At 32.9% G+C, this 13,944-nt stretch overlaps 1 protein-coding gene across 2 annotated transcripts; it reads left to right on the top strand.

Annotated features, from left to right (window-relative positions):
* Positions 1–4,300: 4,300 nt before the first annotated feature.
* ECA3 (endoplasmic reticulum-type calcium-transporting ATPase 3) lies at positions 4,301–13,154 on the top strand. 2 transcript variants are annotated; one of them, XM_079070662.1, is made up of 33 exons: positions 4,301–4,773; positions 5,156–5,206; positions 5,317–5,350; positions 5,763–5,780; positions 5,866–6,002; positions 6,203–6,277; positions 6,441–6,486; positions 6,622–6,681; positions 6,799–6,879; positions 6,949–7,034; positions 7,118–7,219; positions 7,325–7,480; positions 7,573–7,631; positions 7,719–7,863; positions 8,599–8,706; positions 8,797–8,949; positions 9,032–9,136; positions 9,209–9,405; positions 9,477–9,588; positions 9,677–9,775; positions 9,866–10,011; positions 10,136–10,193; positions 10,285–10,377; positions 10,488–10,538; positions 10,629–10,760; positions 10,862–10,963; positions 11,079–11,133; positions 11,215–11,300; positions 11,813–11,961; positions 12,411–12,516; positions 12,613–12,666; positions 12,760–12,808; positions 12,924–13,154. In XM_079070662.1, the coding sequence occupies exons 1-33, from the start codon at positions 4,741–4,743 to the stop codon at positions 12,989–12,991; spliced, it is 3,006 nt and encodes a 1,001-aa protein (XP_078926788.1). In that variant the 5' UTR covers positions 4,301–4,740; the 3' UTR covers positions 12,992–13,154. The 2 variants fall into 2 exon arrangements, with proteins under 2 accessions (XP_078926788.1, XP_078926789.1); XM_079070663.1 differs by lacking the exons at positions 4,301–4,773; positions 5,156–5,206; positions 5,317–5,350; ... (1 more) ...; positions 5,866–6,002; positions 6,203–6,277 and having other exon boundaries at positions 6,480–6,500.
* Positions 13,155–13,944: the final 790 nt, after the last annotated feature.

Raw genomic sequence — 13,944 nt, 5'->3', positions numbered from 1 at the left:
CACCAAACAAGGTGTGTGCGGCCGCACACCCGAGTGTGCGGCCAGCCAGCCGCACACAGCTGACCGCACACCCTCCTAGCCTCACACTCCAGCCTATATAAAGGCCCCTAAGTCAACCTTACACCCTTTTCCCACTCCTTCAAAGCTGGAACATTTTCTCTCTAGAGTTCTTCAAGTTTTCTTCTCCAATCGGCAATACAAGTAAGTAAACATCCTTAGATCATTACTACAACACCTTAGAAAGCATTTTCCTCGAGTTTGATCCATGGAAGCATCGTTCTAAGATGATCTTCATGTGTGTACGGCCGCACACACATCATGTGTGACCGCACACACATCTTTTGGTCCTAAAATGGACTTAAACACTCCTTTAAGCATAACAACGGCCAAAACACCTTCTTAGGATCATCCCCAAGCTTTGGAAAATCGATTTGGGCACTTTTAGGTGGGAGTGTACGACCGCACACAGGCCTGGCCGCACACTCTGGGCGCACACAGGCCTGGCCGCACACTCACAAAAGTTGAGTTTGGTGGCCTTACACTCAAATCTAAGGCCCTACACTCATTTAGGGACTTCAAGGGGTGTTTGTAACACTTAATTCTAAGTGCTTTCATGTCCCTAAGGCGTGTCCAAGTGGATATTAGTGGTTATATACCCTAAGTGTATTCATATATGTGCTATTACATGAAAATAGGATTCGTTTGTGCTCAAGACTTCAATTGACACCCGACAATCCTATATCGACCTTCCATTGGAGTTACTCACTTCATACCCCCCTTAATCAACCTTTTAAATGTTTTTAAATGATTTTATGGGGGGGATACCAGTTGAATCAAACTAGTTATAATATCAATCACATGTGATTTATAACTTGCAAACAAATGGATTTTCTATACTTTTAACTGCTTTATCAACAAAACTACTTCAGAATGGTTATCAAACTCTTTTACATGTTAAACTGTTTATAAAACTTATTCTTGATTATCAAATCTTTACTTTCAACTCTTTAAACTTATATGTTGCCAAACCATGTCTAATGTGTATATAGTTATATAAGTAAGGTTTGAAGGACTTAGGACTGATAACTCACTTTATTTCCTGTTCCTTGTTTGGTTGTGGACTTAGAGTACCCTGTTGTTTGTCCGACTGTCGTTTGATCCTTAGTTATATATCATGTATATATGTGTAGATATAAAGCTTTTACTTCAATTCTAACCCTTTGGGTAACAAAGGTGCATATGCTAAGTTACTTATATAACATTACTAGTAAACTATAATAAGTATAGTTTAGGAGTATACTACTCACTATCTCTAATACTATGAAACATACAAGGAGTCAGTTCATACATGAGTCAATACATACTGTAAACAATACATACACTCCACTATATAATTGAACATACTACACACTAGAAAGAAAGAACATACACTAATACATACTATTCATACACACTAAACTCTATACTAAAGAACACACTATGATGAGGATCAGGAGAGAACATACACTACACTAGTACAAGAAATACATACACACTATAACTAAAATGTGAGGCACTACCTCGGGGCATGACAACTCTGTCATGGCTCGACTTGTAACCAGAGTCTTCTGAAGGAAGAGCGTGAATTCGTGTATAGATCTATACTGGACTGACCGTCCTACACCTTGCTGCTAGCTACAGTGGGACCTGCAGGTCTTCGGGTGATGAATGTCATACCATCTCGACGTCTTCGAGCGTCGTGTTTTTCTAAGGTCGATCAAGTATGGTTACAATTATATCACATTATACCTTAATTAACGATTGGTTTAAGGTAGTTAGTACAACAGTGGTCACTACAATATAATACTACAGTACTTCGTTATTTTCCCATTACATCTACTTTGTGATTTTCTCACATAAACAGTAATACAAGAACTATATTTTATCAAATGATAGTCACATTGGGAGAAATACTCACTTTTACAAAGAACAAGCATGCAGTACTTGACGTTTTGGTAGAAGACTACTTATAAATAGAAAATATAGGATTTTCAAGGAGTTACAAACAATTACTACAAACATTTTTACAAACTTACACACCAAACACGTACAAACATTTTCATACAAACAATGACACTAAAATGCTTATGAACTCACCAGCTTTAATGCTGATAAACTCTTTTCAAAATAACTTGTATTCTCAGGTCGGCAGTAGGCAGGTACCGAGGCCAGCTTTTGAGAAGATGGAGCACTTTTCAAGACCCATCTTATTTTGATTTATATTTTTGGTGTCTTATAACTGTACAGAACACGTTTGTATTTAAATACACTATTAATGCAATGGATGATGTTGTTGCTTGTTTACTATATTTCTGTGTTGTGATACTGTACATGACGTCCTCCGCCCCAGAACGTTTCCGCCGTTCCGATTTTGGGGTGTGACAATAACAAGTTAGAGGATGAATTACTCACGTTCTTGAAGCTTTGAAGGGTTCACGGTTGAAGAATACTCGAGAGAGAAGGAGTAGTGTGCGGCCAAGGAGAGAAAGGAGTGAAAGAAGGGGGTCTACTCATATATATAGGGGTGGGTGACCCACCACCTTGAGTGTGCGCCCATGGGGTGGGGTGTACGGCCGTACACCCATGTGTACGGCCGTACACCCATGTGTACGGCCATACACTCCTCCTAAGAGAGTGCATGGCCTGATTTTGTTACCTTACGACTTGATAACTCATCCCTAATCCCAACCTTGATTGTACTTAAGCTTAGAACACTTAAACGAACCCTTAAACAGTGTTAAAAGACCACCGAAACGAGTTTAACATGGGTTGACTTGACTAGATGGAAGTTCCGGGTTATCACATATTAATACACCATTAATTCTTCAAACACACTTGAAACTCTTTAATTAAAAAAAAATCAAAAATTGACACTTAAGAAATTTTCGGGTATACCCGATAATTACCCGACCTGACCTCACATCACAAAGAAGAAAATCAGATTTCAATTAAATCAGTTGGCGACCAATTTGAGTTCCAATCGTACCAGTTTACGATCCCAATTTGACTAATTTGTGTTCCAGAGTCGATCAATTCTCGATCCCAATTGAGGGGGTGTTTGGCTAAGCTTTTTAAAACAACTTATTAGGTTCCACACCACTATAAGTTAAAAAAGTGTTTGGACGAAAATAACTTTTTCCGGTGGGGGACCTCTAATAAGTCATTTTTTCATAAGTTACCCTACACTTACTTCTAATGATGACGAAGCAATTACTGATATTCCGAATGATCTTCTAATTAATGATCCTTATGATACTATATGTTCATTAATCGAGTTTGTATATCCTTTAATTCTTGAAGCTTCTAGCAATCCAGAATATTTTCAAGAAAGAGCAATACATGCTCCAAAAAATGAAGTTGTCGGAAAAATAAATGATCGTTTGGTAGCATTATTTCCAGGAGATGAAGTTGAATATCTAAGTTCAGATAAACTATGTGAATCTGAGTTTGTCCATGATCACTTTGATGCCAATTTATACTCACCTGATGTTTTAAATGGTCTTAAAGTCTCGGGTCTGCCTAATCATAAGTTAGTTTTGAAAGTCGGGGTTCCAGTTATGTTACTGAGAAACATTGATAAAAAAATGGTTTATGTAATGACACTAGACTACATGTGATATCTTTGGGCAAACGTGTTATTAAGGCAGTTATCATAACTGGAAGTAATATTGGAAATCGGACCTTTATTCCAATAATGACCTTAACACCATCTGAAAAAAAAATCCTATTCAAATTCCAAAGAAGACAATTTCCATTAGTTGTTTGTTTTGCAATGACAATTAACATGAGCCAATGACAGTCTTTATCTAAGGTTGGTTTGTTTTTGAAAGATCCGATTTTTACACATGGTCAATTATATAATTGACCCTATCTAGAGTTTAAAATAGAGAATGATTAAAATTGTTAATTTTAGATAAGGATGATAGACTTACAAATAAAACTTCTAATGTTGTTTATAAAGAAGTTTTTAGAAATTTATAAGTTGTTTGTAAAATTTTATTCCTCATAACATGTTTTCTTATTATTATTAATAAAACTTTGTTAATTTTATTTATATTATTTGATTAATAATTACAACATTTTAGTATAAAAGTGTAATTAATTTTGCAACCTTGAGTTATAAACTAGTTACCTAATTAACTTATAAACTAGTTACCTAATTAACTTATAAACTAATAAGTTATAAGGTGATATGCAATAATTTTAAATTTTTTTTTTTTTTTTTTTTTTGCCAAACCCCATACAAAATCGGGATCGAGACACATTTCACGTTCCAGGTCGTGTACGCAGTTTGTCGATCCTGGTTATGCGATCGATTAAAGGAACCTGCGTCTTGACATAGTACGAAAGAAGCAACGCGAAGGGCATGAATGAGAAAGATGCAGGACGGACTCGGTCAGCTCTCTTTCAATCATGGACCGAGTAAGGAGCTAGGTCAGTGATTGTTGACAGTCAGACATTTTAGGGCTTTAGCAAACGAGCGGACCCGGGCCGAGTCAGCCAATTAACGTAAATCCTACGTCGGCGTTCTGTTCGTCGGAACTACAAAAACCCTAGCTGTGATCTGGATCACTACTTCCCTTACTTGAAACATCAATCTCTTCAAGTTGCTGCTAGATCTTTACAAACAATAAACACAAACAATCTTCTTCCTGAAAATCCACCACACTCGATTCGATCACCAGGCCAGTCCTCTCTCCAATGGAGGACGCATTCGCCAGATCTGTTCCTGAGGTATTACTCAATTTTTTAGGGCACAATTTGTGAACTTTATGATTCCATTCTCCCAAATCCTAGCATTGTCTTCCAGCCAAGTTGAGGTTTTTCCTTTATAACTCATATGGAAATGTATGTGACTTTTTTTTTTTTTTCTTGGGATGGAGTGGGTGGATGATCCAAGAATGTTCATTGTTGGCAGTAATAATCGAGCATTCCTTCTAACTTAGTGCTGAATCTAGAAACAGTAGTTGAATGTTACCTTCATAGTGATAATTAACTTCTCTTTTATTGCCATTCTAATACGATGAGCTAAATGACCTCTAATTTCCATCTCAAAGCACAATGTGTAGTCTTGTTTCTCTACCTGTTTATGCAATGTATCTGTTTCTGTATGCAGGTCCTGGATTTTTTTGGAGTAAATCCCACAAAAGGTCTCACTGATATCCAGGTATGTAATGGTAGTCACTGGTCATTTTCCCAAACTTCTGTTCCAGTTATAGTTTGATTTGGCTTTTCACTAAAGATTCTTTTTTATTTGTTTATTATTATTACTTGTAGGTGACAAGTCATGCTCGGATTTATGGCAGTAATGGTATGCACTCTATTTTTATTATTTTAGGCTAGTAAAGTCTGATCAAATGGATTGGTGAGTGACTTAGGAAGAAGTATATCATATTGTTTGTAAGTTTTTCATAAAATGGAGCAAGATTCCATGGTTAAAATGAGAGGAAATCGACATGGAAGCAATGGATACAAATTAAAGAATAAAGAATACATAGCTTAGATTTCTTGCTATTTGATTAATCTTCCTCTATTTTGATTGTATACCATCTGAAGAAGGTGTTACATGGTGAAAGCAAGCTTTCATGTTTCATAATTTACTGTGTACTTATGCTATAAGTAACTTGATACATTGCTTTCTTTTGGCTTAATAAGTATTCTGTCAGCTATAAATATAGGCTGTATTCTCTTTTTCTAATAAGTTGTTTTTTTTTTCTTTGCAGTGTTGCCTCAAGAAGAAAGTAAGTATAGCTCACCTTCATTTTTGATTTAATCAAATCACTTGAATTTCACTACATTTAATTGCATCTCACTGTATGTATACAGGCACTCCTTTCTGGAAATTGGTATTGAAGCAATTTGATGACTTGCTTGTTAAGATATTGATTGCTGCAGCTGTTGTTTCTTTTCTTTTGGCACTGGTCAATGGAGAAACAGGCTTAACTGCTTTTCTGGAGCCTTCTGTAAGATTCAGTTTTTTCCATTTATTTGAAATGCTTCATTCAATTCCAACTTTGATTACTTGATAAACACTACCTTATAACTTTATATTGCTATAGCCTATGAGAATACTATGTGATTATAGTGGATTTGACTTGAAAGATTATGTTGTATGTAGAAACTACAACTGACATGATTTACATTTTATTATGATGGATTGCAGGTTATACTCATGATATTGGCTGCAAATGCTGCTGTAGGAGTAATTACAGAAACAAATGCTGAAAAGGCTTTGGAGGTAATCTTATCATCTAACTCTAGTTTTATTCAATGTTCCTTGTGTGATTGTGTCTTGCTTTTATTGTCTTGAATTCTTGATCTTATTAAACCTTTTTTTTTTACTTTAATATACACAAACATTCTTTATAATTTTATTAATTTGTTCCTATTTCATGTTGCAGGAATTGCGGGCCTATCAAGCAGATGTTGCAACAGTCATGCGTAATGGTAAACATTTGATGGTATCAATTAACATTTAAAATTAATTAATTACTTTGTATTTTGGATTCAAACTTATTTATTATCCAAGATAAGAATTAAAATATTGTGTTCTATATTTTCTCATCTGTGAATGCTTTGCAGGATGCTTCTCCATCCTACCTGCAACAGAACTAGTTCCTGGGGATATTGTTGAAGTTAGTGGTAGGTTTTATAATCTTTACATATATATCTTCCCTATCTATATAACATATAATACCATCAATGGACAATAATTTCTTTTTTCTTATTATTTTTTTTGTGGGATTCTCCAATGAATAGTGGGTTGCAAAATTCCAGCTGACCTGAGAATGATTGAGCTTTTAAGTGACCATTTACGTGTTGATCAAGCCATTCTTACAGGTATTGTCTTTTACATTTTGTAACCTAATAATGATGATGATGATGATAATTTTGTGTTTTTGATAACAGGTGAGAGTTCATCAGTGGAAAAGGAGCTGGAGTCCATGGTAACAAGCAATGCAGTGTATCAAGACAAAACCAATATCCTATTCTCGGTATGAGTTTTAAACTTTAAAAATTATTTTGAATTATTTAATAAAATAGAATTAATGAATTGAAGATATGGGATGATGAGCAGGGAACAGTGGTGGTTGCTGGTAGAGCAAGAGCTGTTGTTGTTGGTGTTGGTTCTAATACTGCAATGGGCAGCATACGTGATTCCATGTTGAAAACTGAAGATGTAAGTTTCATGTATACATATATATATATATATATATATATATATATATATATATATCATTATATTTTAAAAATTTAAACCCTAATTGAGTTTTGATGGATGCAGGAAGCAACACCATTGAAAAGGAAGCTTGATGAATTTGGTACTTTCTTAGCAAAAGTTATAGCAGGTATCTGTATACTGGTGTGGATTGTGAATATTGGACATTTTCGTGACCCTATCCATGGAGGCTTCTTTCAAGGTGCTGTTCACTACTTCAAGGTAAACTAAATATTATTATTTTATAAAAATGAAAAATTTCATGCTCAGTGAGTGTATCGGTATTACTAATTTAATTTATCTTACTTCACTAGATTGCAGTTGCCTTGGCTGTTGCTGCAATTCCTGAAGGCCTTCCAGCTGTTGTTACAACGTGAGTGATTTGTGATTTGTAAATTGTAATTTATTATTGATATTACCTCATTATTATTATATATATAAAATAAAATAATAATGACAGGTGTTTGGCTCTTGGAACTAAAAGAATGGCTCGTTTGAATGCTATTGTGAGATCATTGCCTTCTGTTGAGACATTGGGTTGTACTACAGTCATTTGCAGTGATAAAACTGGTACTCTCACCACCAATATGATGTCAGTTTCAAAGGTGATCCTTTTTGCCACATGTCATCTTCTCATGCAATCAGACACTTGTCATTCTCTCTCTCTCTCTCTCTCTCTCTCTCTCTCTCTTTTAAAATTATTTAATATCCACTTGTCTTTTTGGCATGTTTTAACTTCTTATATTTATGGCACTATACACAACAAGTTTCCCTTTTTTTTTTTCATATAAATGTAATGAAATTATTTATTGTTATAGGGTCTAATCCTGTAATTTTTAAGAACAAATACTTGGTGTAACAGGTGTCTTTCATGCTTTTCTAAACACAAACTGATTACAAATATCTTTTTAACACAAAAGACATCAATGATGTTATCTTACTTTCTGATTTTAAATAAAACAATGATATTGTCATTTATGATTGTCTTCGTTTTTTTCAGTCTTATTATATTTCATCATCCAATATGATTATCTTATCATTAATCTTGAGTCAAAGAACACTGCAAATACATATTAATTAAAAATAACGATGATAGACTTACGAACAAAACAATCAATATTGTTTAAAAATAACCATTTGCAAATTTATGATTGATAATTACGTTTTTTATGTTCTCCATGTTTTTTGTTATCATAGATTAAATTACTTACTTATTCATCATTTTCATTTTGCTTGTATTTATTTCAAAACTTTACTTTAAAAAATGCTGAAAGTTTACACTAGTTTCTAATCAATAATAATCATACTTGTATTGTTTATTAATCTTTTTTTATTCCTAGCTTTGCGTGCTTCATTCTGTAAATCATGGAGTTGCAGCTTCAGAGTACAGTGTTAGTGGTACTACCTATGCACCAGAGGGTTCTATTTATGATCACTCAGGGATGCAGGTTTATTTTTGCTAAAAAATCTACTTCAGTTTTAAGTTTTAAGTTTTAACTTAAACTTTCCTATAATATAAATAACATTTTTTTTTGCAGCTTGATTTTCCTGCTCAATTTCCTTGTCTTCTTCACATTGCCATGTGTTCAGCTCTCTGCAATGAGTCTGTTATACAATACAATCCAGACAAAAGAAACTATGAAAAAATTGGGGAGTCAACTGAAGTGGCTCTTCGTATATTAGCAGAAAAGGTTGATTCATTTGATTCTTTTATTTTATAAAATTTCAACATTAGTCAAACTTGTTATTTGACTTTTTTGAAAATCTTATCAGGTTGGTCTTCCAGGTTTTGATTCTATGCCTTCTGCCCTGAATATGTTGACAAAGCATGAAAGAGCATCTTACTGTAATCATTATTGGGAAAATCAGTTCAAAAAGGTTTGGTTTTTATGATCATAATCATAACCATAATCATGTTTTTTCTTTTATTGATTTTTTTTTTGGATGCAGATATCTCTTTTGGAATTTTCTCGTGATCGAAAGATGATGAGTGTTCTTTGTAGTAGAAAACAGATTGAAATTATGTTTTCCAAAGGTGCCCCTGAGAGTGTACTCTCTAAATGCACAAGTATCCTTTGTAACAATGATGGTTCTACTGTTCCTCTAACTCCAAATATCAGAGCTGAGCTGGAATCTAGATTTTCCAGGTGATATCATTTTCTATTTCCAACAATATTAAATTTTACATGAGTTGATTTTTTACTTTTTTGTGTTTCAGTTTTGCAGGAAAAGATACACTAAGATGTCTTGCACTTGCCTTAAAAAGGATGCCTACAGGTCACCAAAATATTACCTTACATGATGAGAAAGATCTTACATTTATTGGGTTGGTATGTATGCTTTCTATCCCATTCTCATATCCCAATTCTCAATCTCAAATTATTTTATTTTCATTTTTCCTTTTTTGTTTACTTTAAGGTTGGAATGCTGGATCCACCTAGAGAGGAAGTCAGAAATGCTATTCTCTCATGCATGACAGCTGGCATACGTGTTATGGTTGTTACAGGGGATAACAAGGTAAATAACTAACTAACTAACTAACTAACTTTCTGTGCATTCAAAATCAGTTTTTGTTATTATTATTCTAATTGGAGATGAAAATTCCAGACTACTGCAGAATCATTATGCAGAAAGATAGGTGCTTTTGATCACTTGGATGATTTTGTGGGAAGATCTTTCACTGCTTCTGAGTTTGAAGAGCTTCCAGCTTCTCAAAAGACATCTGCACTCCAACATATGATACTTTTCACCAGGTATCTTCACTTCTTCATACATATTATTATTTAATTATTTATATCTGCAAAAGGGTTAAATTCTTTTATTAATGTATGATTTCTTTCATAAGGAAAATGAATTTGATTTGTTGCAATCCTTCAGGGTTGAACCATCTCATAAAAAGATGCTGGTGGAAGCACTACAACACCAAAATGAAGTGGTAAGATTAATGCAGAATTTCTATTTTAAGTAGAATTTATAAAATAAAAAAAAATCATTTTGAGAATTGGTAAATGAATTTTTGTTTGAAGGTTGCCATGACTGGAGATGGGGTGAATGATGCACCTGCATTAAAGAAGGCAGATATAGGAATTGCCATGGGCTCAGGCACAGCAGTTGCAAAGGTATCTATCTTCTTCTGACTTTTTGACTAGTCAACTCTTTCTTATATATGTTGACTTTTTTATGGTTATAATATACTAATAAATTAATAATCATCACTTGTTATTATCAGAGTGCTTCAGACATGGTTTTGGCTGATGACAATTTTGCTACAATAGTTGCAGTAAGTTTCTTGTCATTATCGATTGAATAATAAAGATTTGCAAAAGCAAAAGAGTTGTTTTTAATTAATTAATTAATTTGTTATTGATAGGCTGTTGCAGAGGGAAGAGCTATATACAATAACACAAAGCAGTTCATTAGATATATGATTTCTTCAAACATTGGAGAGGTAGTTTGTATCTTTGTTGCAGCTGTACTTGGGATACCTGATACTCTTGTCCCTGTAAGCTTCTTCCAATCCAACTATGTGAAATTACATTTTTACCCCTCCCTAGTCCTACCATTTTCATTTAAATCTTACCACTTCTCCATCACTTGTTCCAGGTGCAACTACTTTGGGTTAATCTGGTTACTGATGGATTACCAGCTACAGCTATTGGCTTCAATAAGCAAGATTCAGATGTTATGAAGGCTAAACCTCGAAAGGTATTTTCTCTTTCTCTTTCTCATTATTAACTTATTTTTTTTTATTATATACTAATATTATTACATAACATTAACATTTGATTTTAAAAATCATGTGCAACTTTTTGAATCACAGGTTAATGAAGCTGTTGTCACTGGGTGGCTATTCTTCCGTTATTTAGTGATTGGAGGTATTCATTTTTAATTTTTGTTATGTCGAATTAATAAAAAAAAGGTATTTTTATTTTTGTAATTTTGAATTTTTTATGCAGCTTATGTTGGACTTGCAACTGTGGCGGGTTTCATATGGTGGTTTATTTACTCGGATACGGGTCCAAAGATACCTTATACTGAACTGGTAAATCCTTTCTTACATTAACTATTCATTCTTCCTATAATAATAATAATAATAATAAGGGTCAAGTCATTGATTTCTTTACAACTTTCATACAAATGTTAAACAATAATAATACACAATAAGAAAAAAATTCAAACTAATATGCTCTACTTGGGAAGATTTTTCAATATGATGCCTTAGTAAGTAGAATGCTGTAATATAAAGAAATGAAAGGAAGATGCTATAATTGCTTAATACACAAATACTAAATGTAAATAGCTTGTTATTTTTTACATTTAGCCTTGATTATGATAACAATATTAGTATTATTATTTTCATTATTATTGCTATTGTAGTGATAGTGTGACACTACAATATATATTATTATATTTGGTTAGTATTATTATGATTATTATTTTTATTATTGTGATTATTATAATGATTGAAGGATTAAGTTTGGTACATATATATGTTTGGTTTTGGGAGTTTTTTAAAATGAATGCATTTTGTTTGTTTTATAATTATTTATGCAGATGAATTTTGACAGCTGTTTGACACGTCAGACAACATATCCTTGCAGTATATTCAGTGATCGACACCCCTCAACTGTTGCAATGACAGTGCTTGTTGTTGTTGAAATGTTCAATGCTTTAAACAATCTCAGCGAAAATCAATCCCTAATGTCAGTATTACTTCTTTTGCCAAATCAAAACGGGGTCGTTATTTCTTTCTACTTTAGGAATACCTACTTTTATTTACATTGATTGATTTGACTCCATAATCCATATCCTACCCTTTTGGATTTGCTTTATGCTTTTTTACTTTTAGCCAGGAGCTGTCTTTTTTTGACTTAAGGACTGAGATATATGTGTGTTTCTTTTGACTTTATATGAACAGAACCTCTTGTCACACAAACAAAGAGACAGTTTTTCATTAACAGAGGGATACAATCGTCATTTACTCATTCAGACGTGTTTATCCACTTACATCATACTAAAAAAAAGAAGCTAATTTTTATGAATTTTCCCTCATTTGCTATTCCGTCATTTTGTCAAGTATCTTTTTTGTACACGGTTGGTTGAATTCTTTTTTGAGAGGATTTTAAAAAATAATGAGTAATAATAATTTCAGGGTTATACCTCCTTGGAGTAATTTATGGCTTGTTGGTTCTATTGGGGTGACTATGTTACTTCACTGCCTCATTTTATATGTTCAACCACTTTCGCTTCTCTTTTCTGTAAGTCTTATTATTATTATTATTATTATTTTTTTTTTCTAAATAATAAATAATAATATGTTGTCAGTAAGTTTTAAACTTCATTTTCCATTTCAGGTTGTACCTTTGACATGGGACGAGTGGACTACTGTTTTGTATTTATCGTTTCCTGTAAGTTTTTTTTAAATTATTTCTTCTAGACCACTGTAATTTGTCTAACATTAATATTTCTTTGTTTTTGTTTGTTATGATATGTATATATAGGTAATAATTATTGATGAGATTTTGAAGTTTTTCTCCCGAAATTCAATTGGTATGTTCTAAATTACTATTGACCTACTTTTAGGGATGCATTGGACTCGGTGCAAAAGACGTGAATGCCCTCCTAAATTCTATATAACTGCTGATGATTTGTGTGTTAAATGTAGGCATGAAGTTGAATTTGAGACTTAGGAGAGCAGATTTACTTCCCAAAAGGGAAGTACGCGATAAGTGACATGTGGGGTCTCCAATATATTATTATTCATTTACTCACAGATACACAATACTAGAAGAGACCTTTTTGCTTAGGTGTTAAATTTTGTTGTAAAAAAAGATATCGACTTTATTATACATATTTATGAGCAGTTGGTGATAATTGTTGATTTGATTTTTTGATATTGGCATGTCATCAATAGAATAAAAAAGTTGAAAAAATCTATATCATATTAATATATGTTTTCCATGTACTAAAGAAAAACATTCAAAACATAACAAATATCACCATCGCATGGCTGTGTTTATATATACAAAACAATTTTAAATGTAGAGTTGTGCATAATTTTTTTTTATCTTATTTATTCATTTGTTAATTTTTGCATCTGGACACTACTATTTAGAAACAAATTTTACCGACTGGACAAAAATACATTTAATAGCAACATATTGACAGAAAATAATAAGTTCTGCGTGTTCATCATTTATAGTCACAAAAAATAAAGAATATCAACCCACATTTAATCTATAGAGAATTTGCAAACAAAGATATAAATGACGAAAAAAAAGAACAAATATAATATGAAATGTCCTTAAACATACAAAATATAAAATTATCTGCCTGTCAAATTAGTTGACTTATAATGTTAAATTAGTTGACTTATAATCTGATTGAAAAGAATTTAGAATTACCACTGCTTAGCTTTCAATTCGCCTCTGACCATCAAATGAAATGTGAATAATCAGTCCTCATCTCTTTGAAAGAAGGGGCGCTTCCGGTTCTGTCGGTGCTTGAAACAATTTTGTCTTCTCCATATTACTATATCTCTAGAGTCAATAATTTTATATGAGGAACTACTGAACTCAATCACTTGCTGCCGTTACTTTTCAGTTTTCTGTTGATGTCTATCCTGTAGAGGTACTCAAATTGGATCAGTGATCGATTTCTAGGTTTCGTCGTAAACCTAATTGGTT

The sequence above is a fragment of the Lactuca virosa genome, chromosome 9, assembly GCF_052849685.1.
Source record: "Lactuca virosa cultivar CGN04683 chromosome 9, Lactuca_virosa_CGN04683_v6, whole genome shotgun sequence".
In the NCBI taxonomy this organism is placed as follows: Eukaryota; Viridiplantae; Streptophyta; class Magnoliopsida; order Asterales; family Asteraceae; genus Lactuca; species Lactuca virosa.
This window is presented reverse-complemented; position numbering and strand designations above follow the sequence as displayed.